Raw genomic sequence first — 27,002 nt, forward strand, 5'->3', positions numbered from 1 at the left:
TATTAGACCTTGTATTTTACCATCACCAGCTTTTTAACCCCACGCTTTTTTTTTGAAAGGTGTGAATTATTCGCGAATATTGAGAATAGCATACGTTGTTTTAACCGGATCCACGCTAAACAGCCCCCTCGCACAATAGATCCCCAATTAAAACCCCTCAATGAGAAACCACTATCACCTAGACTCGAACTTGAGACCTGGAGGGGAAAACTCATCCGGACCCACCATAGGTGGAACTTAAATACCCGTGACCACCACCAGAGCACTAGTGATGATTAACCCAACGCTTTCTATTCATATCAATTTAGCTATCAAAGTAGCACATTTCTTTAAAAAACCCGAAGAAAAATATGTTGTTTTATTAAAAAATTTACACATACATTTTATACGCGAAGGAAAAAAGAGTGAACTAGTGATTTTTTTTTCTTGAACAAGCAATAATCACCGTTTAGACCTTGATAATGAAGGATTGACAAGCTCTTTAAACATAATCCAACGACCTTTTGAACCCTTAACAATGAGATAACCCTTTGATAAGAACGAATTGTCAATGATGCACATCCGTCTTCACAAGATTGAAGTAAGTAATGCAAGGGGTGCCATTCAAACAAGCTACACAAGCCACCACTTTGATACTTTCATAACATATCTCATGACAAACATGTTAACCGTTGAGATACCCCAACCATGTGTTGAATATGAGAGGACATGGAACGATCCATGATTCTTTGTCCCTGTAAATAGTTGTTTAAAGTAAGTTGTGTTACAAGTTGAACTTGACACAAGTCGAACATGCCACAAACTCAAAAATCGTGTCAGACGTAGGAACCGATCATGATAAGGGCATTCAGGGCACACATGACTTGTTTAACTCATATTTTACTTATTTATTGTGTACAACAATAATATAATTTTACAAAGGAATAATGGATTTTAATAATCCTAACTATTGTCCGTTGGCCGGCAATGGTCCCCACTTTAAAAATTCCTACTGGAGGTCATATTTTTTCACATATTGGCCTTCAATGGACCCTGACTAATAGAACTTTAACACCGTTAGTATCCGGTCGCCGAAAAACATTTTTGGTCGGAAAAAGGTTCCTAAATGCCCGATCTATAGTTACAAACAGGTTTGGGAGGAAAGCTTTGAGTTTTCCGGCCAAAAAGTTGAGTTTTCAAGCCAAAAAGAAGTTTTCTGGTGAAAAAAAGAGTTTTTCCGACGACCTTAACAATTGGGGCTTTTACTAGAAAAAGTTCCTAAAGGTCCGTAATAAGGTTACAAAAATGTTTGAGACGAAAAAGTTGAGTTTTCCGGCCAAAAAAGAGTTTTCCGGCTAAAAACGTTTTTTCGGCATCTGGAGACTTACGGCGTTAGGATTCTGTTAATCAGGGTCCATTGAAGGCCAATATGTGAAAAAATGGGACCACCATTTGGAATTTTTGAAGTTGGAACGTTGCCGGCCAACGGGCAATAGTTGGGATTATTAAAATTTATTATTCCTTTTACAAATTCATGTCTATAAACACAAGGATCTATGATTAACGCTTTTTTAACCTACATAAAATGACATCGTTTTCATTTTGAACTTTTCATTTTTACGATAAAACACTTAGTAAACTTAAGCTTTAACATAGAACATCCTTAAAAAGGGCTAGCAAACTAAACATGTTAACTCGCAAACCCGTAAGTTTTACTCGAGACTAACCCTAGCAAAACGAGTCCGCATGTTTAACACAAAACTTATGTGAAGTCGCTAAAATTATACTAAAAACCATAAATTTCGTATTACATTCATATCTATGCGTAATACCAATCTCCATTTCAAACGTTATTGTATGTACACAACCAAGACTAGCCATGAGCATGGGCCAGGTGGGCACCGACTTAGAGTCATAATCGTAAGAGTGCCCCTCAGTTTTTAATTTATATATGTGTGTGTGTGTGCGCGCAGGTGTGTGTATGTATGCATGTGTATATATGTATATTATATGTATTAAAAAAGCCCTTTATATTTAAACTTCAAACCTAAACTAAACCTAAATTGGGTCAAATTTTAAACAAGTAAATTGTAATTATGTACACCCTATTTGTTTTAACCTTAACCCAATATGTTTATACATACCTAAGTCCCAAACTAAACCCATTTTGTTTAAAATTTAAACCCAACTTGGCCCGGATTTTAATCCAATAATCAAACCCAAATAAATAATCAAATCTCAATCGTGATTCAATGTTAGGGCGCTCCATCCGTGTTTTCCGATGCAATAACAACAGCCCAAGCCCCAACAATGACAAAACTAAATCCATGAATCGTGTTGTTTTACTGGTCGACCTTCAATCCTTCACATAGGGTTTGCACAATTGTACGAATCACTGGCAAACATAGAATTATGTTATTTTACTAATTTAGATGTTTAAAACTTAAGTATTATTGTGTGAATGTTTAAAAGTTTGATCATGTATGGAATTGTGTTGTTTAACTACTTTACATGTTCAAACTTAATTAGTTAGTTACCTAGCTATTAATGAAAACTCATAAAACTATAAGGACTAAAACATCAAATCAACAAAAACTCCACCACTCTACCGTTTAACCTTTCAAAATCAAAAACTTCTTCGATTCTCCATTTTCTCTCTCTACAGATCTCCTCTCTCTCTCATCAGGTACGGTTCAATTTTCCTTCAATCAACAATTACATTCATCGATTAACATAATCTTACACATTTATTACCAAAATTTCCCTAAATTAACGACATCACACGATCAATTTATATATAATCATGCATTTGCATTTTAGGTTTCAATAATCAACTGTTCGTGAAATCAATCATTCATCAATCATGTCGCTGAGACCTAGCGCGAGAACCGAGGTTCGCCGGAACCGTTACAAGGTCGCCGTCGACGCGGAGGAGGGACGGCGGCGTAGGGAGGATAATATGGTTGAGATCCGTAAGAACAAACGAGAGGAAAACTTGCTTAAAAAACGTCAAGTGCTGACGTCATCACAACCGTTAGTTAACGGTGCTTCTGTTCAAACCGCCACCACAGAGAAAAAGGTCTTCTTAGTTCTTAATCATAATTATAATATAATATATTTATTTAAATATTTTATAATTTATAATTTATAATAATAGTATATAATATATATATATATAGGGGAATGTTGAAATGAAAACCAGTAGTTATTGTGAAAACTCGAAAACTAATTAAAAAAAGCCAAAAAAACATACAATTTTTTTTTTTTTTTTTTTTGCAAACCAAATTTCACAGGTTTTTAATATAAAAAAAAAATTTCAAAAATTTTTTTTTTTTTTTTTTTTTTGTGTAGTGCACATGTGTAATACTGCAAATATGTATGTGTACTACACATGTGTATTATTACACATGTGCTCTATACAAATTTTTTTTTTTTTTTGAAAAAAAGTTTTTTTTATATATAAAAACTAGCGATATTGCACATGTGTATGTGTACTACACATGTGTATTATTACACATGTGCACTACACAAATTTTTTTTTTTTTTTTTGAAAAAAAGTTTTTTTTTATATATAAAAACTAGCGATTTTTATAAAAAAAAATTGAAAAAAAAAATTTGTGTGTTTTTTAGGCTTTTTTTAGTTAGTTTTCGAGTTTTCACAATAAAAATGATTTTCATTTGAACCATCCCCTATAATATATATATATATGATATGATGATAAAATACGATCACATTTGTTTAGGAGGATTTGTTGGAGATAATTGTGATCGGATAAAGTAGAAGATTTAAATAAATTGTTTAGTTGAAATGTTTACAGTTAACGGATAGGTTTATTTGATTATTTAAAAAGAGTTTGAGTATAGATATGATTAGTTTCACCTCTTATAAAAGGTTATGTATTCAGTTATATGTGTTTCATGTATTGAGTCGAGTTTATACCAACGAAAGAGTTGAAAGCTAAGTAATGGCATTGAATTTGTTTTCTTGGTTTTTTCGAATTTGGGCCAGCGGCAGCAAACCACAGCTTCAGAGCCATATGGTAGGTTTAGGGTTTTGATTCATCGGTATTCGATCTAGTTGTCGACGTAATGTTTTGATGTTTTGATCAGTCTGTATATTGGTAGGGGTGTTTATATTTGGATATCCGAAATAAACATTTCCGATAGTGGATTTCAATATCTGAATCCAAAATTTCGGATATTCGAATTCTAAAAGAATATGTATTGTTTAACAATTGTGAAACAATATTTTATATGTTTAACGAAAATTACTTCGGATATCTGAAATTTCTGAAATATCTGAAACATCCAAATTGTTTAAGAAGTCTAACCGAAATGTCGGATACATCGGGTTCGGTTTCTGATTCGGATTGTATATGTGCATGATATCTTCATCAAAGTGTTTTGAATTTAGTTCAAACTCATACAATAGTTTTAGTTCTCGTTACTCTATTTAGTATGGCAATCTAAGCAGTCAATAGCGGTGCTATAACGGTGCTATAGCGGTTAGCGGACCTCGGGGTGTGTAGCGGTCCAAATAGCGGTGGCCTCTAGCGGTTCCGCTATTAGCGCCGCTAAATACGCCTATTGCGGTTATAGCAGTAACGGTGTTTAATTGTGTTAATTCTTAAATTAAATACTTCAAAGTTACTATTAGTATTTGATTTGTGACAGGTTTTTGATAATGGAATAATATTACTATGAATTTTGATATTAATATTTTTCAAAGATATATTTATATATATATATAAATACATAAATTATGCATGGTATAAAAATTACCGCTATATCACCGCTATAACCTATATATCATATAGCGGACCTTGACCGCTATTCGATTTTGGACCGCTGTAACTGCATAGATGGCAATATGTTATTAGTTGTGATATATATTCTGTAATTATTATAGTTATAGATACATTTTGTCTGTTGTTTGAACCGTTAATTGGTTTTGATCTAATTTGCAGTTAGAAAGCCTCCCTTCTATGGTTGCTGGAGTTTTTTCTAGTGAGAATAACATGCAGTTGGAGGCAACTACTCAGTTTCGTAAATTGCTCTCGATAGGTATACCGTATATGCATACATGATAGTATAATACCATTGTTTTAAAAAACGGTTGAGGCGTGCGCCTCAAGGCGAAACGCCCAAAAAACGATTCTGAGGCGCGCCTCATGGGGTTTCTATTGTATGTGCGCCTCAGAGGGGCTGAGGCGTTGAAAAGGCTGCGCCTCAGGGGTTTCTGCTGTTTGTTTTTGACTTTTTGTGTCAATTTCAGGCAATTTATGTCTTTTTTATGAGTGTTTTTGATGATTTTGATGAATTTAGTTAGTATTATCATTTTTATAAGATATATAATTTTATATTTATTTTTTAATTCCGCCTCGGGCTTACGCCTCGGTTCACCTCAAGGCTTACGCCTCGTGAGGCACAGGGAAAACTCCTCGAAACTCGTTTCCGTTTTTTTAAACCTTGTATAATACTTTTGTAATTCATATTAGTTGCCAGAAATACAATTTTCTAGATTTGATTAGTGGAATTTTGTTTCATTTCATAGAACGAAGCCCACCGATTCAGGAAGTTATACAATCGGGGGTTGTACCTCGTTTTGTCGAGTTTTTAATGAGGGAAGATTTTCCACAGCTTCAGGTAATGTACTAATGTTGCTTGTTGGTTGTTTTTGTTTTCGAGTGTACGAATCTAACACGTTTGATTATACTTTTTAATAAGTTTGAGGCTGCGTGGGCACTCACAAACATTGCGTCCGGAACCTCTGAGCATACAAAGGTTGTAATTGATCATGGTGCGGTCCCTATTTTCGTCAAGCTTCTAGCTTCACCAAGTGATGATGTGCGCGAGCAGGTAATGCATGCTGTAATCAAGCCGAGTCAGATTGAGCTCGAGCTCGGACTTAAACGAGCCAACTCGGCTCGGCTCGTGTATTTAACGGAGCTGAAAATTGGAGCCTGAGCTTGGCTCGTAAAACATTCGAGCCAAGTCGAGCTAGCTCGTTAATTTTTTTTTTATTATTATTTTACAAATATTGATAACATAAAAAAGTTACACATGTATCTATATTTATTATTTTTGTTTTTCCAATATTTTAAAGACTGGAAAGCATATTTAAAGTATTATATGTATAATTTTGTTTATTTTATCATACTTTTTTATGTTATACATTTAAAATTAATTTATATAAAATAAAAAAGTTCAAGCCGGCTCACGAGCCAGGCCTAGCTCGAGCTCGACTCGTTTACAAATTGAGCTGAGCCGAGCTGGCTCGTTTACAACGAGTTTCTCATATTTGACCACCTCTTTGTTGCAGTGTGTTTGGGCTATGGGAAACGTTGCTGGTGATTCTCCTAGATGCCGTGATCTTGTTCTTGGTCATGGTGCTTTGACTTCGTTGCTTTCTCTGTTAAATGAGCACGCGAAGCTTTCCTTGCTCAGAAATGCCACGTGGACGTTGTCGAATTTCTGTCGAGGAAAACCACAACCTTCATTTGAGCTGGTAGTTTACTAGTTAATATCTCATTATTTTATATATAACAAGTGGGTTACCACCCCACCCGTGCTCCTAGGGGTGCTAAACGGGTCGTGTACGCGGGTTGGCGGGTTCAACCCGACCTGAACCCGAAAATTTTACACAAATCCGAACCCGGCCCGAACCCGAAAATCGTATCATACATAAGAACCCGAACACGACCCGTTCAACCCGAATTTTTTTATTTTTTTCTGAAATTAATATATTAAAATTAAAATTTACTTAAAAAACACAAATGTATATAATAATATAATATTTAAATTATAAAATCTATGTTAATTTCTCTTTTTAAGTTATAATCATTGCATAAAATACACACCCCATTTAATTTATGACCCGAACCCGACCCGTTAACCTAAACGGGTTCGCGGGTTCAACCTGAAACTGACCCAAACCCGTTTAGACTAAACCTAAACCCGCGAATTTCGTGTTAGGTTCGTGTCGGGTTTTCGGGTCGTGTCAGAAATTCACGCCCCTACGTGCTCCGCAGCGGGTTTGAAACGTAGATTAAAATAAGCAAATAGCGAGAGTTAAAGTTGTTTGATGTTTTAGTTAAGGGGCTAAACATGTCATTATTAAAGTTGAGGGGCTACAGTTGTTTATTATTAAAGTTGAGGGGCTAAGGGTGTTTGATGTAGTTAAGGGGCTAAACATGTCATTATTATTGTTGAGGGGGTAAAGTTGGTTAATGCCAAAGTTGAGGGGCCAAAGTTGGTTGATGTGACAAAATAGCGTATTTATAGTATATATAATTTTGTTTCTCTTATGTTAACGTATTTGAATCGTAGACAAGGCCAGCTCTTCCGGTCCTGGAGCGTCTTATTCATTCAAACGACGAAGAGGTGTTAACCGATGCATGTTGGGCTCTCTCGTATCTGTCTGACGGTACAAATGACAAAATTCAAGCTGTGATCGATGCTGGTGTCTGCCAACGCCTTGTTGAGCTTCTTCTGTGAGTCTTCCATTACTTTGGTTTATGATTTTGATTTTTTTTTGAGTAAAATGCACGGATAGTCCCTGTGGTTTGGTGAAATTTCACCTTTAGTCCCCAACTTTTCAAAATTACACTCTTAGTCCCTGTGGTTTGATAAGTTGTTACTCGGATAGTCCCCGAAGCGAATGGAGGTTAGTTTTTCTGGTTAAGTGGGTGTGAAATGACATGGACTATCCGAGTAACAACTTGTCAAACCACAGGGACTATCCGAGTAACCTTCATCCGCTTTGGGGACTATCCGAGTAACTTGTCAAACCACAGGGACTAAGAGTGTAGTTTTGAAAAGTTGGGGACTAAAGGTGAAATTTCACCAAACCACAGGGACTATCCGTGCATTTTACTCTTTTTTTTTCTCCATCAATATTTTAAGTTCTTAATTATTTTTCGTCTGGTGTTTAGTCATCCGTCTCCTTCGGTACTCATCCCCGCTCTTCGAACTGTCGGCAACATTGTCACCGGCGACGATCGCCAGACTCAGGTATGTTCGTACTTCGTATTTTGTAATTATACTTTTATGTGGTTCTCGTTTTATTTTTTCGGTTTCCGTTATCAATGGAAGGTTGACTAGTTATTTTTCTATTTGATAGCATGTTATCGAGCGTGGCGCACTTCCTTGTTTGCTCGGTTTTTTGACTCATAACCATAAGAAGAGCATTAAAAAGGAAGCCTGTTGGACAATCTCAAACATCACTGCAGGAAACAAAGAACAAATACAGGTAAAATGACATTTTTTTACCACACCAAGTCTCTAAAATACAGGTAAAATGACATTTTTTTACCACACCAAGTCTCGAAAATACAGGTAAAATGACAATTTTTTTTATCACTGAGGCCCCTGAAAGGTTTGAAATTGCCATTTTGGCCCACTTTTTAACACCCCTTTAACGCTGGCCGTTAGCCTCTGTCATTTCTCACCTCAGGGGCCATTTTGGCAATTTAAAAAGAACAAAATATTTTTTAGAGTAAATTACGTTTTTGGCCCCTGTGGTTATATCACTTTTACTATATTAGCCCAAAATAAGAATTTATAACATATTTGCCCCCATGGTCTCTATAACTAACCATTTTGGCCCCTAAGTCTAACCATTTTGGCCCCCATGGTCTCTATAACTAACCATTTTGGCCCCCATGATCTCTTGACTTAGGGGTCAAAATGGTTAGTTATAGAGACCATGGGGACAGATATGTTAAAAATTCTTATTTTTGGCTAATATAGTAAAAGTGATATAACCACAGGGGCCAAAAACGTAATTTACTCTAATAACTCTATTTTTTATTTATTTTATATAAAAGCCACCCACCCCCAACTAAGGGCGACAATTCTTGACATATTTAACCCGTTTAACTATTTAATATTTTTTTATATTTTTGTTTTAACTGTTTTCATTTAACATGGTTAATCATAATAATGTTAGTTTTGGCACACTATAAAAGATGAACTAAAAATGCTGTGTGAGGGTCAACTTGACCTGACCCGTCACTCGTTTTGACCTCATTTCTGTATTTGATAATTAGATATATTACAGTGATTTTTTTGGTCAACATTACAGAATGTGATTGAGGCTGGAATAATCGCTCCGCTAGTCTTTCTACTCCAGACGGCTGAATTCGACATCAAAAAGGAAGCCGCATGGGCAATATCAAACGCCACTTCTGGCGGTACTAGTGAGCAAATCAAGTACATTCCTTTTCGACGTTTTTTCACCAAATTACCCGTTAATATACATAACCGACACTTATAAAACGGTACCATGATTCATAGGTATTTGGTGAGTCAAGGCTGTATAAAACCGATGTGTGATCTGCTCGTATGTCCAGATCCAAGAATCGTGACTGTCTCGTTAGAAGGGCTCGAGAACATTCTTAAAGTCGGAGAAGTGGAAAAGCGTGACGTTAATTTGTATACACAGTTGATTGATGATGCTGACGGGTTAGAAAAGATTGAGAGTTTGCAAAGTCATGATAATAATGAGATTTATGAGAAGGCGGTTAAGATTCTCGAGACGTATTGGTTGGATGAGGATGAGGAAAATGCGGGTGATGGTGCGAATACGGGTTTTAACTTGGGTGGAGATTATGTTAAAGTTCCGTCTGGCGGATTCAATTTTAACAGCTGAAGGTAATTGCGGTTTTTGCTAGTTATCTCACAGTATATGAAAGTTAGAGGTGGCAAGATGTGTGGGTCGGAAAAAATTACGGGTCAAATCGGTCGGGTCAGCTGGGTTGACCATAGTTGTTAATTGCGACCATAGCGGTCGCTATAGCGCGATTTATAGCGACGTGACGTACTGTCGCTATTTGGTTCATAGCGACGACTATCGAATTTAGCGACGGTTATTATTTTTTTTTTTCAATTTTTTTAATTTTTTTTTAATGTTATAAAGGGTTATAGCTATAAAATAGCTAGATTTAAAGGTTTTTGTTAAATATACATGTAAAATCGCATATATGCAAGGGTATTTTGATGTAATATACATATACAAATTTTCAAAATTCTTTTTCTAGTGTAATCGCTATTTATAAAATAGCCGTCGCTATTTGTTGCTATTCGCTACGTAGCCTAGCCATGCCTTGTCGCTATTTGTCGCTATTCGCTATCGACAACCGGTTGACCCAAAAACACTTTTTTGAGTGTTTTTAGAAAAAAAAAGCATTACTCACAGGCCACAAACACCTTTTTTAGGGTCCTCGTGCTTTCAAAATCTTGCTATTTTCGTCAATGAAATTTTGGCAATTTATTGCGACTTTCGTCCCTCGAGGTTTGGCCCTCAGGGACGAAAATGACAAGATTTTTGAAACCATGAGGACCCAGATGTGGAAAAATAAACCTTTGGATGAAAGTCGCAAAAAAGGCCAAACCTCAGGGACGAAAATGACAATTTACTCTTTAAAGTATTTTATGGGACATGTAAGTTGTTACCTTTAACGATGATTATTTGAGCGAGTTAATTTGAAGGTGCAGGGTTATGGTGGGATGATGAAGTACGTCAGTGGCGTCAAAGGTCAGGTCAGGTCAGGTCATCAGGTCGAGTCAGCATCTCGTGTAGTTCGGTTACACAACGGTCGAGTCAGCATCTCATGTAGTTCGGTTACACAACGGTCGAGTCATGGTCTTGTCTTGAAGAGATGCAAAGGTCAAAGGTGGGTCTGTTGGTTACAGTATATGCCAAGGGGTTGTTGACCAAGGCCTTCTTAACGAAGGTTTACCACAAACGGTTGGAGTTGGTTGTGTCGCTTTAACGAGGGTTTAAGCATTATGAATAGTACTTATGGATTTTATTTATTTATTTTTCTATGTTTTACGTTTCGGGTTTTTAACTTGGATTCTTCTAGACACATTGGTTCTTATTTCTTTGGGTTTAAACTTGGATTCTTCTAGACACATTGGTTCATAACTTTTAGTCATCGTATTTTATAAAAAAAGAAAAAAGACGTTTGTTTTTATGGTTTTCATTGTAAAACAGATTCTTTTTCGATATCATGATTTTAAACTGAGTGTCGGTTCTATAACTATACAGGTTATGAATCGAACCGATGCTGAGCGAATTCTTGTCGCATCATGTTGGAAATCCTGCTAGTTTTTACTGAATTGGATTATCAAAATCCTTTTACCATAATTTTTCATTGGGTTAAATTGGGTAATAAAATATTTTTTATTTTTTGGAACGGGAAATTTCATTCAAGATGCCCCCTAGCAAGCCGCTAGGGCTGGGCCGAAACAACAAACACAGCCTTACAAATCAAAGACGGACCATTTTGCCTCTAAGCTACGAATACCCGAATGATTTCTAACCCACAATAAAATATTTTTCTTGTGATATAAGTTAATAACAATCGGAATGATAATAAATACTGAAAAGGAAATAAACGCTTTGTAAAGTCCGTGTAGGCCCACACCGGGTTTTCCGCCAACGATTCTTTTCAAATCAAAGCTTTATTTCCAACGGTCAAACCACACCAATCATTTTATATTTTTCCACGATTTATTTTGTTATCGATGATTCAACGGTTAGTGTTTTGTATCAAAGAGTTTGAAGTAAATTTATAATCGCGAAAGGTCTATGACATGCATGTTAAACATTAAACAAATCGGCATAAGCCAAACTCTGAAGCCAGCGTAGACCCGATTAAGACGTATGTTTGGCATGGAGCTTTTAAGAGCTTCTAGCTTTAAGCTTTTAAGAAAAAACTCCTACTCAATAAAAAAACTTGTTTGGTTGAAAGAGCTTGAAGCTTTTAGGTTAGGAGCTTGAAGCTTTTGGTTGAACGCTCCTACTAGTAGCGTTTAGAAATGAGCTACAAGCTTTTATGAAAAAAAAATGACTATTTTAACCTCTAATGATAATTAACTTTTTAATGCACAAACTTTTTAAATTTTTAGTTATGTCCATTTTGGTCATTTATACATTTTATTAAAAGCTCCAGCTACTCTGTCAAACACATAAATATATCTAAAAAGTTACAGCCACTAGCCAGCAGCTTCTAGCCACCAGCCAAAAGCTACTTTTGCCAAACATACCCATAGTCTTGTTGGAGTGGGGCAACAAGGCTCTCCAATTTGGGGGGTGTGGTAGCTTAATACAAGAAAGTCGTCGTTCTAAAAAAAATAGATCGGTATAAACACAGTACCGTAAGTGTGTCTAGATTATAGTTGATATCTTTGACATAAATAAATATGAATTCAACCTGTCAATGTCAACCTAGAATCCTTTGTACGTCAACCAGACATAGTTTATGGTTGTCATCACAAAGTATATCGACATAGATGGTTATAAAATCACAATAGACAAACTAGAAGAACTTTGTAAACACACTTTGAAGTGGTCATGATGTTTCCTAGTTGTCGTCTTAGGATTATAATATTATAAGTTTATGTCTTAGGATTATAAGTTTATCGCAACGATAGATATTTCTTATTTATATATTTAGTCATACCTATAATGATCTAAAACTGGTTTCTAATCCTTAAAATAATCATTTTAGTTACGAGATTTGTTATATTATTGAATAGTTATATTTATGTAATTCTAAGTAGTCCAAGACGTTCATAAAAATTTAGTTTAGTGCAAAGGATATTTTAATTATGTCCGAAAGATGGTGAAAAAATTATAGATATAAAATTATAAATAATTATATGTAATTATTGTTAACTAGTGACTTTGCATTTAGGCCGGAGGGTGTGAGGGCGCCACTCCCGCCAACTCATCAACTATAGCGCCCCTGGGCGCTATACGACCACACCATCCGAATTAAAGAGGGGCGTTATAGAGGGGGCTTTATTATGTTAACGAGCAAGAAAGGCTTTATCAGGTGGGGCCCACATCTCTCAGCCAATCAAATCTTTTTTTTTTTAATTTTGTTTAATATGGGCTTTATCCACACCCTGCAAATTAAAGGGGGGCGTAATAAAGCCTCATGGCTGAGGTGGATCTTAGGTGTCGCTTACATGGCCTGATAAAGCCCCTAGAGGGCTCCAACCACACCCTCCAGCCTTAGAGCTAGGAGCTTGATAACCACACTAGAGAGCACCATTTAAAGAAGGTGAACACTGGTTGTCATTTACAAATTGTTAAAACTAGGTTTATCACCCTAGCCGCGTTGCAGCGGCGAACTTCTTTTGTTATTTAGTTTGTGTTTACATGTGTTTTGAAATCACTATGAGCGCGTTGCACGCGGAACCACTAAAAAAAATAAAAAGAAAATGTAAAAAACAGTAAAACATAATCGAAAGAAAATCAACCAAAAAAGTTGTATGTTAATGACGTTATTCGTATGAAACCTGTGGTCAGAGATGAGCAAATAATACTGGGTACCGGTACCGAATTTCTCAAACCGAAGGATCCTAAGTACCAATTCGGTACCGACTTTTGACGTTCCAAGTACCGGTTCGCTACCGATTTTTACATTCATATGTCGGTACCGTAACCGATATTTTCGGTATCGGTTGCCACCGAGCTCATCCCTACCCCTGAAACTAAAAAAAATTCATTAAAAGTTGAAGAAAATCAACAATAAAAAATTGTACGATACCGTTGTTGTTTGTATGGCACCCGTGATCAGGGATGAGCAAATAGTACCGTGTAGCAGTACCGAATTTCCCGAAACAAAAGATATTCAAAATTAATCCGGTACCGACTTTTGCCGTTTTCTGTATCAGGCTGGTACCGATTTTTACCTTAATGCACCGATAATGAACCAAACCGTTTCGGTACCAGTATTGGTTAACACCAAGCTTATCCAATTGAGAAAGCAAAGAAAATAATAATAATAATTATAATTATATTAGTATGTATATTAATATAATATATTAAAACAACTGTTCATTCAGTTGTATTATTATCATATAATAATAATAATAATAATAATAATAATAATAATGTTGTCATAAAATCTAACTTAGTTTAGTTAGTTGTAACTAAAAACTGTTTAAAAGTTTCATTTCGTATAAACATACAAATTAAGAGAGAGAGAAAAAAAAAGACAATTCTATAAACTTGAGAAGTTGCGAATTAAGAGCAACGTCGATTATTTGAGAAAATTTAGAGATGAATGTTCTCTAAGTCGTTTCATTCACTACTTATTTTTTCACAAACTATGACACTCCTTAAAGCCTAGTGTTGTTTTGAGTGCGTGAGCCACCTATAGCGGTACAACTACAACTACTTGGGGTACCCTTCGAGAGACGAATGCACGTCTTAGGGAGGCACGGAATTTGTTTTAGAAAACACGTGTCAAACAAAAATTCTCAGCCAAAGCTATCGGTCTTAGTTTATTCAAATGTTATAGTCGAAGACTTTGGTTTAACTTTTTACATTTGTGATTTATGTATTATTTATTTTACATTTTTAGTTACTCGTTTTATCAACAACAGTGTACTTTTTTTTTAACGGCAAATTTGGATCAATGACGGACTACTAGAATATAATCGTGTCATTAGCAGAATCACCCGATCATATAAATCTCCACTACGCAATAATGTCAATACACCAAATCAGGAGGAAATCCAATAAATCTGGAAAAAACCACATTGTGGGAATCGAACCCATGACCTAATGGTCATAAGTTTTATCCCACCACAAAGATGTCACTAGACTATAATGCCATAGACATAATATCGTACTATTTTCCACAAATAAAATAGAATTCTATATTTATTTATTATTTTATTTTAGAGTAAATTACTTTTTGAGTCCTTGTGTTTTAGTGGTTTTAATAATTTGAGTCCAAAATCAAAATGTTTAACGTCCTTAGTCCCTAGACGTTAAATTTTAACCGTTTGAATCCAATTTTTTTTTAACAAAATTGGACTCAAAACGGTATAAAATGAACGGTTAGAGACTCAGAATGTTAAACTGTTTTATTTTAAACTCAAATGATTAAAAATACTAAAACACAGGAATCAACAAAATTTACTCTTTATTTTAATTTTCATTTGAAAATACCAATTCTCCTTACACGTTTGTTTTTTGACCTACTAACATGACACTTCTAAATTGAAAAAGTATTTTAAGATCTCCTAGTTCGTTGAAACCAATGTTTTAAAAACCGGTAAATACCGGCCGGTTATACCGGTATTACCGTTTTCAGATGTAAATTCGGTACGAAACACCCCGGTAAATAAGTGAAACGGCATAAGGTTTGTACCGGCGGTAAAATCCGGTATACCGGTTTAAAACGTAATACCGGTACCGGCCCAGGGTTATTTTAGATTGGGTTGTTACTTATTTTAATTATATATGTTACTTATCTTACGTAATTTTTATATATTATGATTATTCGTAACTAAACGTTCTTATTTAATATTGTATGAAACGAAAATAGTTATCCACTAGTTGATGAGTATGACGATAATAGTGAATTTCATCTTTTATGCGATCGTAAACTTGATGTATTCAATACTCAAATGCCTTAAACATATCGTACACTTTCATTTAAAAGAGCTTGTTGAAAAATTGAATGATTTTTTATTACCTTTTGGATTATTTTCTATTAGGGATTTACTTTTGGATCATATTTTAATATGTAATCATGCATTTTTGGATTAACTTTTGAGTTGATGTTGTAATTTATAAAATTATAGAGTTAGCTAGTCAATCCGGTTGAACCGCTCGGTACAACCTGGTTCAACCGGTTGAACCATTTTTTTAGCTAATCCGGTTTGATTTAAAAACCGGTTTTTAAAACATTGGTTGAAACAACGTTTTATATAGAAGAGCTAATTAATATTGTTATTTAAAAATTGGATTTACGACCTGATTGACCTGTTATTGCTCAAACCGCCTCACTGTTTTTCAAAATATTGATTTAAACCTCATGGTTTCACTAGCTGTCACATGTGTAAAAATAAGTGGATATAATTATTGAAATAAATCAAGTATTAAAGTATTATATTTATATGTAATATAAAACGTTACGAAAATTGATTCATGAAGATGAAGAAACGCGTACGACAATGTCTAAAAAAGATGTCGTTCCTCGTCTTCATTAAAGCGAGTAGCCACCCACTACAAGACACATCATACCCCCAACGTTCATATTCTTTTAAAAGACCCCCTTTAATATCTATCATTTAATTAATAATATCTTTTTTTTTTGAATTTGGAAAAAGAAAATAAAATACACTTACCATATAACCAACCTCACATATAACTATTTATTTATCATATACACTTGCCATATAACCAACCTCACATATATAACAATCTATTTGTTATCTCACTAAACTTTTAAAATCACCAATTTAATCTCACGAGTTAAACTTTTAAAATCACCAATTTCATAAAAAAAAACTAACAAACTAAAACACAAAAGTTATAAAAATTTATGTTGATTGGATTTTTGAGATGTGTTAAACGTACCTTCTATCCTTCTTCTATCGTTTTTACCAAATTTACCTCTCATTTCCGTACTCATTGCTTTACTTTTTTCTCGTAGTTAGAGGGTGTTTGGGGTTGAGTTTTGAAAATAGATTATGCGTTTTGAATAATTAGATTCAGATAATTAGCTGTAACAAAACGTGCTGCAGAAAGATAGTGTTTGGATTTTATTATGTTGTTTGATATCACAATAATCAGATAATCAACTAATTGAGTATTTGGCAATATATATATTTTAAAAAATAAATAAGTGAAATGACAGAAAAACGTAAAAAATCAGTTTTCTAATTATCACGTTTTCCTACAGTAAGGGGTGACCTACTTTTGTATTATCACGTTTTGATCTCTACAAAACGTAAAAAATCAGTTTTTATTAATTTTTTACCAAACACTCAAAATAGATTTTTTTTTTGCGATTTCAAAACACAATAATAAAAAAATCAGGTTGAAAAAACAATCCCAAACACCCTCTTAGAACATTCACATTGTAGTCTCTAAATCTTACTTTCATTATAACCGTAGAGAAAAAAAAAATCAAGAATATAACTAAAACTCACTACATTGAGCCTTCTGTAATTGCAAAACAATTATTGAAAACTAAAGTGATCCTTTATATTATATTTGAATGTTTATTATTCATCAATCTATATATATTGTGAATGTGTAAAACTGATAAAAAATAAAATAAATGTTTGTGATGTGAGATATTATCTCTCTTCTCTCCTACATCACACTCACATACCCGTCTTCTTTTCATTATTTCTCATTTTTCCACACACACATCACCACACTCCCTCTCCTCTACCTCACACCCTCTCTCTTTAAAAACACCAAAAAACGTTTCTATTGTGGGTGCTCTTAGAGCATTCACATGAAGACCCTAAAAAAATACGTGAGTGAGTTTAGTTATATTATAATGAATGGTTGTTAGTGTTTTTTAGTGTTTGTGAGTGGAGGAGATAGAAGATATATGAGAAAATTATTGTTCATTTGTAAATATATGTGAAAAAATATGGAGAGAGAAAACCTTATAAATTTTTTAATATTTTTAGAAATGGTTGTGAGTGGAGGAGAAACAAAAAATAATGATAAAGGTATAAAAATATTATTTAATTATGAATGTTAGAGAAAAACTAGTTGTTTTTAGTGTAAATATATAAATAAGAAAAAGATAGAGAAAAAGTAGTTATTTTTATTGTAAATAAATGAATATGGATAAGGAATTCATTGCGAATGCATTAAGGCCCTTAAAAGTGATTATTTATATTAGAGTTAAACGCCATTTTAGTCCTTGTTTGGGCTATTTTGCCAGTTTAGTCCAAATGTTTCATTTTTCGCCTATGAGTCCAAAAAGGTTTTATCGTTGCCATTTTAGTCCACTAGGTTAACTTCATCCATTTTTTTTTTTTTGTAAACGAGAAGGGTAATTCGTTCATTTTATATTTAATTATGTTAACTAGAAGGGCAATTCGACCATATAAAATGACCGAATTATCTTTTTCGTTAACAGAAAAAATGGATAAAGTTAACTCAGTGGACTAAAATGGCAACAATAAAATTTTTTTGAACTCACAGACGAAAACTGAAACCTTTGAACTAAACTAAGGGTATAAGGAGTGGTTAGACACTTGAGAGTGGCAAACTAAAAAATCAACAAATCAGAGTGCGCCACGTCAATCAGTGAAAAGTGTTGGCAATGCAGTGACGGATCCAGTAACATTTTTTACCGGGTTCCTTTTGGTAGATTCTCACTAATTTCTTCCAAATCATACGAGATTTCCACTATTTTTTCCAAATCGAGGGGGTTCCCGGGAACCCCCAAAACACCTCTGGATCCGCCCTTGCGGCAATGGTTTAGACACTTGCTGAAATGGTAAACTTTTTTTTTATTTTCTGTTTTTTTTTAATTTAAGATTAAATGGAAAAAACATCAAACTTTTATAAATAAAAATAAAGCATTACATTATAAACAAAATCTAAGTTTAAAAAAACTAAAAATCACAAGGCTATCCATATTTTTTCGCGATCTCACGTTTTCTGGCGAGTGTGATTTCCAACATCGAAGGGTGAACATTGTCAGTAGGCCGATTAAACGTCTCCAAGTCCTTGTCGTACTTTGTTTGTCGCAACGCCTCTCGTTGCTCATCCGCCAAGGTCAAGTATTTTTCTTCTCGTATACGTTTAATATCCATTATCTCTTTTTTCATGGCCTTGTATTCTTCGAATTTGTGTGTTATATCTCTTGGATCTTCGTTTCTTGAAGACGGTCCTTTGTCCCTTTCTCCTTTCTCGTTTGTCGTCTTAGCGAGGGATCCTCGTTTCTGTCGGGAATACCGAATCCGCTTGAGACTTCGACATTCGGTGTATCCGCTCTATAATTTCCCGAATCCGAAGACTTTCTTTTTTGACTCGAGTCGGAGCTTTTTTCACCCAACAAGGGTACCGACGACCACTTTTGATTTGTTCTAACAATCTTCCAAGCTGCAATATGAGCAAAATCAATTTTTTCTGTGCCTTTGTAATCCTTTAGCGCTTGCTTCATTACAAAAGCATCGTCACTCCCGCTAGGATGTAAACGATCCTAAAATAATAAATTATCAACAACTTAAGCCAAATACTTCATTAAAAAATAAACCGTATATAAATAATAAAGTATACCGCTTGATGATATATACCGTTAAATGTGTTCAATTTTGTTTGCATCGTGAGCCATTTTGATCGAACTTGGTGGTGGGTTCGGTTACTTCCTCCGACCGTTTGATTGAAGTGGTTTAGAACTTGCTTCCAAAACCCATCCGCCTTCTGTTGATTGCCTTTTTTTTTTATTCAAAGTGCAATGAACAAAAGCCTTTGCCAACGCCTCTTCTTGTTTAGGCGTCCAACTTTCCCGTTTCACTTTTCCTTTTCTTTCTGGTGTGGCTTCATTTTGGTTCACGGGATTTTCTTGAACCGCAACATCTTCATCCTCATCATAATGTTGTTCTTGGGTATCCGGCACGAACTCTTCATCGGAGTCATCTTGTATGTCTCTCGGTGATTGTGAGCTTGGGGTTTGTAAAGCTCTCGGTAATTGTGAGCTTGGGGTTTGAAAAGCAAACGGGTCAAAAGAATTTTGGGCATCTAGGGAGTAATCATAATAACCGGGTCGAACCATCGTCGGACCGTGTTGCATCCAATTTTGTAGGGGTTGTCTATCATAACCGAAAAGTGAATGCATGGGTTGGTTAAAATAAAATGGAGGTTGGGTTTGATTCACAAACCCAAGTTGAGGATGAAACGACACACTAGAACCACCCGAATTACCGCGTTTATCTTGAGCCCTCGCCTTCTAACCGGACTCTACCATTTTTTTCTTGCCTTCACCTTTGTTTGAGCCTTCCATGTTTTTGAAAAGATTTGAAAGAATGAGTGTGGAATGTAGTGAAGATGGATGTTAAGTTTGTTTGGTGAAAATAGAAATGAATTTGTGTAATTTATAAAGGTAAAAAAATGAATTTTTTTTATTAATGCCAACGGCATTACAGCCGTTTAAAATCAATTCCCCGCATCAACATTTGGTCGCCGCGTGATTAACGAAACCGAACGGTAAAGGGGGTCGGCGACGGTGTTGCCGCGCAGCAAACCCCTTTGCCACACCACACTGTATACCCTAATATCATAGGTCTGAGTGGTGTACAAAAAAACTGGTTTTAGAACCGAAACCGGAAAAAAAAACCGAAACCGGTTTTTTTTAACCGTCGGTTTTTATACCGGTTACTATTCTTGACTTCAAAAACCGGTTATTAAAAAACCGGTCCCAACCGATTATACCGGTTATTGTTTTGGACCTCAAAAACCGGTTAGTAACCGGAACCAGTTATAAAAAAAAAAACTGATTTTTATTTTGGGTGAAAAAACCAAAACCGGTTAATAACCAAAACCGATTTAAAAAGAAAAACCGATTTATACACCTCTAGGTCTGACCCCCAGGACTAAAATGAAATTTAACTCTTTATTTTCTAAAAACAAAGCAATTTTATATAGAAAAAAAAAACCATAAATACAACCCCCCGAAACAAAAGAATTCAAATACAGCTAGTAACAAGCTGTGTCAGCGTATCATACACAGATATATATATCAACTCTCTCTCTCTACAACTCAAATTCAAACACAAACATGTCTCCCACTTTCTCTCTCATCACCACCACTCTCCTCCTCCTCCTCTTCACCACCCTCACCACCGCCCAAACCCCACCCCGAACCCCACCATCACCACCACCAGCATCCGACTCCTGCAACGGCATCTTCATCTCCTACACATACACATCCGGATCCAAACTCCCACCCGACAACCCATCAAACCAACCCTACCGCTTCGAATCGGAGCTCCGGATCCTCAACAACGCAGCAGAAGAGCTCAAATCTTGGAGGGTATTTGTGGGATTTCAGCACGATGAGTACTTGGTCTCTGCTTCTAACGCTGTCATTGCTGACGGCTCTGTTTCGCTTCCGGGTCGGGTCGGGAACGGGACTGTGTTTGCTGGGTTTCCCAGTTCGGATCTTAAAACCGCTATTGAGACTGCTGGTGATATCAATCAGATGTCGGTTCGGGTCGAGTTGGTGGGTACCCAGTTTGGAGTCGGGTCGCCCGATGTACCCATGCCGAGGAATATTTCTCTTGCGAATGATGGGTTTGTTTGCCCTAGAGCTACTATGAATGGTATAATTACTATATTGCCCTTTGTTTATTTTTTAAAACATTATTTGATTAAATTATTTATGGTTGTTGATCTGATCTGGTTTGAAAGTTAATTGAAAGTTTAGGTTATGATTGTTGTTAATTGTGTCTAGTGATTTTAAATTTAGTAAAATATTTGGTAATTTTGTGAATAATTTTGGGATTTTTTTTCATCTGATTATTTAGTTGAAATGGTTTTGTTTTTTAAATGGAGTTAAATCTCATTTTAGTCCCTCTAGTTTGGGCCATTTTGCTAGTTTAGTCCAAAGGTTTCATTTTTCGTCCGTACGTCCAAAAAGGTTTCACCGTTGTCATTTTAGTCCACTGGATTAACTTCATCCATTTTTTCTGTTAACGAGAAGAGCAATTCGGTCATTTTATATGTAATTCTGTTAACTAGAAGGCAATTCGGCCATATACAATGACCAAATTGCCCTTCTCGTTAACAGAAAAAATGGATGAAGTTAACCCAGTGGACTAAAATGGCAATGGTGAAACCTTTTTGGACCCACTGACAAAAAATGAAACCTTTGGACTAAACTGGCAAAATGACACAAACCACAGGGACTAAAATGACATTTAACTCTTTTTAAATGCTATAAAGTTTAAACCTGCACGATTGATCTTGGTGGGTGGTGTATTTGAAAATGGTAATGATATTGACTTTTGATGGATGATGTATTAATCTTAATTATTTGACCATTTCTTTCAAGGGTTGTTCTTATTTAAAATTTGACTAACTTCATCTGTGTGTTACATGTTCTTTTGATCAAAATTATTCAAAATGATCCGTATCGAAAAAAGTATAGGGATTGTGGTAGTTTTTTCGAAGGGTGTTCACCGTCTGGTTTGACGAAAAATTCTAGGTCGAATAGCTAACTGTGGTTTCAGAAAACGACAAACCAAACCGGCGATAGTTTATATTTAAACCTTTTTAAATAATATTTTGAGTTAAATGCCGTTTTAGTCTCTGTGGTTTGGGCCATTTTGCCAGTTTAGTCCAAAGGTTTGAAATGTTGTTGTTTTAGTCCAAATAGTTTCAAATGTTGCCATTTTAGTCCGCTAGGTTAACTCCATCCATTTTTCTGTTTGCTAGAAGGGCAATTCGGTCATTTTATGTGGTCGAATTGCCCTTCTAGTTAACAGAATTACATATCAAATGACCGAAACGCCCATCTAGTTAACAGAAAAATGGATGGAGTTAACCCAATGGACTAAAATGGTAACGTTCGAAACTATTTGGATTAAAATGGCAACGTTTCAAACCTTTGGACTAAACTAGCAAATGACCCAAACCACAGAGACTAAAATGGCATTTAACTTTGATATTTTTCTTTTCAAAACCGTTGTTCATCTCGAACCAGGCGTTTTGATCTTTTTTAACGGTTTATAAACACCCCTAGTATTTTCTAAAGTCCAATGACTAAGTGAATGAATGTATGTTGCTACCCATTGCATTGTGCACCCGTTGAAACGCTTGAAACTTCATTATTTGTGAACTTTTCTAAGTTCGGCGTTTTCGAAATATTTTCTTGTTTACGTTTGTTTGATCAATTCATTCAAGGGTGATTCTTGATCTGTTCTTGCTTCATTTGGGTTTCAAGTAAAATATCTCTCTTTATTATTATTCTTTTGAGTTAAATGCCATTTTAGTCCCTGTGGTTTGGTCCATTTTGTCAGTTTAGTCCAAACGTTTCATTTTTCACCTGTGGGTCCAAAAAGGTTTCACCGTTGCCATTTTAGTCCACTGGGTTAACTTCATCCATTTTTTCTGTTAATGAGAAGGGCAATTTGGTCATTTTATATGTAATTCTGTTAACTAGAATGGCAATTCAGCCATATAAAATGACCGAATTGCCCTTCTAGTTAACAAAAAAAATGGATGAAGTTAACCCAATGGACTAAAATGGCAACGATGAAACCTTTTCGGACCCACATGTGAAAAATGAAACCTTTGGACTAAACTGGCAAAATGGCCCAATCCACATGGACTAAAATGGCATTTAACTCTATTTTTTTAGTTTTTATTAAATCTGCTACAGTCATGTTGATCTTATTTGACCTGGATTGACCCGTTACATGCTAGAGAAGTTAATTGATCTTCTCGGTTTAGTAGTTTTTAATACGGATTTAAGGCTTGATTAGCCATAAAAGAAAGTTGTTTAAGCAATCAAAGTAAAGAACAAGTCTTTAACCTTAAGTTTGACTTTGAGTCCTTGACTCATTCTAGTTTTTCATTCACAAACTTCATTTTCGGTTTTTTTATCGTTGATTAATTCGTTCTTTTACCAAATCTTTTTGTATCAAATTTTGTTATGTTATTAGAAATACCAGCTTCAACTTTCATTAGATTTGTTCGACTTGATGAAAAAACAAGAAGTTAATAGCCAAAATGGTCCCTGAGATTTGCTCACTTTTGCCACTTTAGTCCAAAATCCAAAATTTTTAAATCTGGGGTCCCTGAGGTTTGCATTTTGTTGCCATTTTAGTCCAAATTTCAAAAACTCTCTTTTTTGACTGTTGCAACCAGCCTATTTTGTCCTTTTGTGCAGGGGTATTTTGGTCATTTTCATGAGTTATTATAACAAACTCAGATCAAGAACCCAGAATACCCCTGCGCAAAAGGACAAAATAGGTTGGTTGCAACAGTCAAAAAAAGGGGTTTTTGAAATTTGGACTAAAATGGCAACAAATTGTAAACCTCAGGGACCCAGATTTAAAAATTTTGGATTTTGGACTAAAGTGGCAAAAGTGAGCAAACCTCAGGGACCATTTTGGCTATTAACTCAAAAACAAGCCTTTGACCACTCGTTTGACATTGACTTTTTCTTAACTCATTCCTGCGATTCGATTCGTTTTTTTTTTTTTTTTTTTTTATTTCGATTTGTCTACAACGTGGAAATTGACCTTGATTTGGTGTGTAATCTTTCAGGAACACGAGTTATGAACGTGTGTTGTACAAGAGACCCGAATGCAGTAACCAACGAGACTGTAACAGACGAGTTTCTCCCACGCCAAACCGGCGATCTCACAATCATGTACGACGTGACTCGGACCTACGAGTCAGACTACTGGGCCGAAGTCACCATCGAGAACCACAGCCCCCTGGGCCGCCTTGATAACTGGAACCTAACCTGGGATTGGATGCGAGACGAGTTCATAAACGACATAAAAGGCGCACACCCATACACCCGCGATTCAACCGAATGCATTTTCGGCCCACAAGGCGCGTTCTACAAAGAACTTGATTTCTCAAACGTCTTGAACTGTGAAAGACGGCCCACGATAATCGACTTACCACTTGAGATGACCAACAATACCAAATGGGGAATGATCCCGTTTTGTTGCCGGAACGGGACGATTTTGCCCCCGACAATGGACCCGAGCAAGTCGAAATCGGCTTTTCAAGTACAAGTCTTCAAAATGCCTCCGGATTTGAACCGGTCCGAGCTCGTCCCGCCACAAAACTTCAAAATCAGCGGGCGGCTAAACCCGGATTACAAATGCGGCCCGCCGGTTCGTGTTAGCCCGAGCGAGTTCCCTGACCCTAGCGGTCTACCTGGCGCGACTGCGGTCGCCAGCTGGCAAGTGGTTTGTAATATCACTCAAGCGAAAGGTTCGAGCCCGCGATGTTGCGTGTCGTTTTCGGCTTATTATAACCAGTCGATTATCCCCTGCCCGACTTGCGCGTGTGGCTGCCCGAGCGGTGCGGGTTCTCGAACGTGTAGTACGACCGCACCCGCACTGTTTCTTCCTCCTCAGGCTTTGCTTGTTCCGTTTGATAACCGGACGGAACTCTCGACGGCTTGGGCTAGCATCCAGCGACGATCGGTTCCGAACCCGTTACCGTGCGGGGACAACTGCGGGGTCAGTCTTAACTGGCACCTGCTGACCGATTACCGAGGCGGGTGGACGGCGAGAGTCACGCTCTTCAACTGGGATGAAACGTCTTTCGCAGATTGGTTTGTCGCGATGGAAATGGGCAAATCGGCCCCTGGGTTCGAAAAGGCGTACTCGTTTAACGCGAGTTCACTCGAGGTCAACGGTGCGAACGACACGATATTCATGCAGGGTCTACCCGGGTTAAACTATCTGGTCGGGGAAGTTGACGGGAACAACCCGAAAAAGGACCCGAGGGTACCCGGGAAACAACAGTCGGTGATCTCGTTTACCAAGAAACTGACACCTGGAATCAATGTTGCCGGCGGTGATGGGTTTCCGACGAAAGTGTTCTTCAACGGTGAAGAGTGTGCGCTTCCGAGGGTTCTTCCGACCAGCGGTTCTTTTCGACCAGTGTCTAGGGGTGTGTTTTCGGGTGTTGTCGCGTTCATCATCGTCGTGATGTTGATATAACATGAGGTGCTATCGGATTGATTTTTGTAGATTTGTTCAATTTTTTTAACGATTGTAGTATTGGATTTTGTATAGAAATGTTGTAATATTGGATTTGCTGCACATTTACAGATTTTAGTTATTAAAAACTTATGTTGCGTTATTCAGAATTGGCATATGATCAAAAACAAATACAGCATAAAATGTGTTTGGTTATGTAAGTATACGACTTGTTTATATATGTTTATGGGTTGTATATAAGGCTCGTATATATGTATACTGGTCATATATAGCTCGTATATATGTTTATGGGTGTTATATAAAGCTCGTATACATGTATATTGGTCGTATACTTGCGTAATTAAACACACTCTGAGATCCTCTTACTATTATACGACTTGTATAAACCTATACGAGTTGTATACATAATTGGGTGTGAATAAAATATTAAGATGTGCGAATAGTGAATTTCTAAATAAAATGAGTGTGGTTCTTGATTCCCAATGGAGTGGTAAGGGAGAGATCTGGTGTTCCTGACCCATGTTCAATTCCTGCCCCCCAACATTTAGTTTTTTACGGCACCTGATGATGATGTGAGACTAGGCAAGTAGGCGGCGATCGCTAGCTCGATCCTTGAACTGAGCGAGTTTTATCTCACCGCATTGTCGTGCCTTTGAGCGAGTGTTCACCGGCTTCGGACCTAGGTGAGGGTTTTCCCAGATTCGGAAAGCGAGTGTATTCTGATGTGGTGAATTTCGCTAGTAGCTCATTTGAAGGATTCGTTGGCCGTTAAAAAAATATAGAAGTAAATGGATGACCAATGAGTGGTTGACTTTTAACCCATTTTTTAGATTTCTTTTTAACCAACTCATTATTCTTTTTATTTATTTTTTTTTACCAAACCTATTATACTTCTTTGTTTATATTTTATTAATTTTAATAACTAATATAGTACTCAACCCGTTAGTAACTAGCTAATATAAAAATCAAAGCAAATAGTCGAATATTATTCACTAAATTATTATTTAACTCAAACTTAGATAAATGGTTAGTAAATATCATATATTAACTTAAAAGTAATCAATTTAGATTTTTATAAAAATAACTCTAAATAGTAAGAACAATAACAATGATAAGAAATGAAAGATGCAAAGCTTTGGGAGTTTGGGTTTTGTTATAAAAACAACTCTAATATTATTGACAAAATCGTTTTGTTCTTTGTTTTTCAAATCCTTAATATACGATGATGACGAGGCAACCAATGATGCTCGTCATGGAAACGATAGCCTAGCAATTGTTGATAATGGGTATGCCGTTGAGTATCGTGCATATGTTGTGTCTGGAGCGAGTATAAGTACCCGTTTAGACCCAAAACATTTTTTGAAATGACCCGTCTTTTAAATGGCCAGTTTTGACCCGTTACCCTGCTCGACCAGACCAATTCTGCGATTAGATACCGTGATCTTTGCATGACGATTTTCTGTCTTGATTATGCATCTAAAGTCGGTTTCATTCAAACGACGATAAGAAACCGACGTCGAAAAAATTAACAATTATATTAT

General features: G+C 36.0%; 2 protein-coding genes across 3 annotated transcripts; both read left to right on the top strand.

Annotated features, from left to right (window-relative positions):
- Positions 1 to 2,546: 2,546 nt before the first annotated feature.
- On the top strand, positions 2,547 to 10,896 carry LOC110883851 (importin subunit alpha-1). Of its 2 annotated transcripts, none has more exons than XM_022131511.2 (12): positions 2,547 to 2,665; positions 2,800 to 3,058; positions 4,947 to 5,043; positions 5,534 to 5,625; positions 5,707 to 5,838; positions 6,302 to 6,487; positions 7,309 to 7,472; positions 7,914 to 7,992; positions 8,102 to 8,230; positions 9,065 to 9,192; positions 9,277 to 9,633; positions 10,471 to 10,896. In XM_022131511.2, exons 2-11 carry the CDS (start codon positions 2,843 to 2,845, stop codon positions 9,629 to 9,631), a joined length of 1,578 nt encoding a protein of 525 aa, XP_021987203.1. In that variant the 5' UTR covers positions 2,547 to 2,665; positions 2,800 to 2,842; the 3' UTR covers positions 9,632 to 9,633; positions 10,471 to 10,896. The 2 variants fall into 2 exon arrangements, with proteins under 2 accessions (XP_021987203.1, XP_021987197.1); XM_022131505.2 differs by having other exon boundaries at positions 10,477 to 10,896.
- Positions 10,897 to 20,519: 9,623 nt separating this feature from the next.
- LOC110883845 (COBRA-like protein 7) lies at positions 20,520 to 25,607 on the top strand. The gene is made up of 2 exons (XM_022131495.2): positions 20,520 to 21,090; positions 24,041 to 25,607. Exons 1-2 carry the CDS (start codon positions 20,547 to 20,549, stop codon positions 25,459 to 25,461), a joined length of 1,965 nt encoding a protein of 654 aa, XP_021987187.1. The 5' UTR covers positions 20,520 to 20,546; the 3' UTR covers positions 25,462 to 25,607.
- The last annotated feature ends 1,395 nt before the right edge of the window (positions 25,608 to 27,002 follow it).

Source organism: Helianthus annuus, chromosome 1, assembly GCF_002127325.2.
Source record: "Helianthus annuus cultivar XRQ/B chromosome 1, HanXRQr2.0-SUNRISE, whole genome shotgun sequence".
In the NCBI taxonomy this organism is placed as follows: Eukaryota; Viridiplantae; Streptophyta; class Magnoliopsida; order Asterales; family Asteraceae; genus Helianthus; species Helianthus annuus.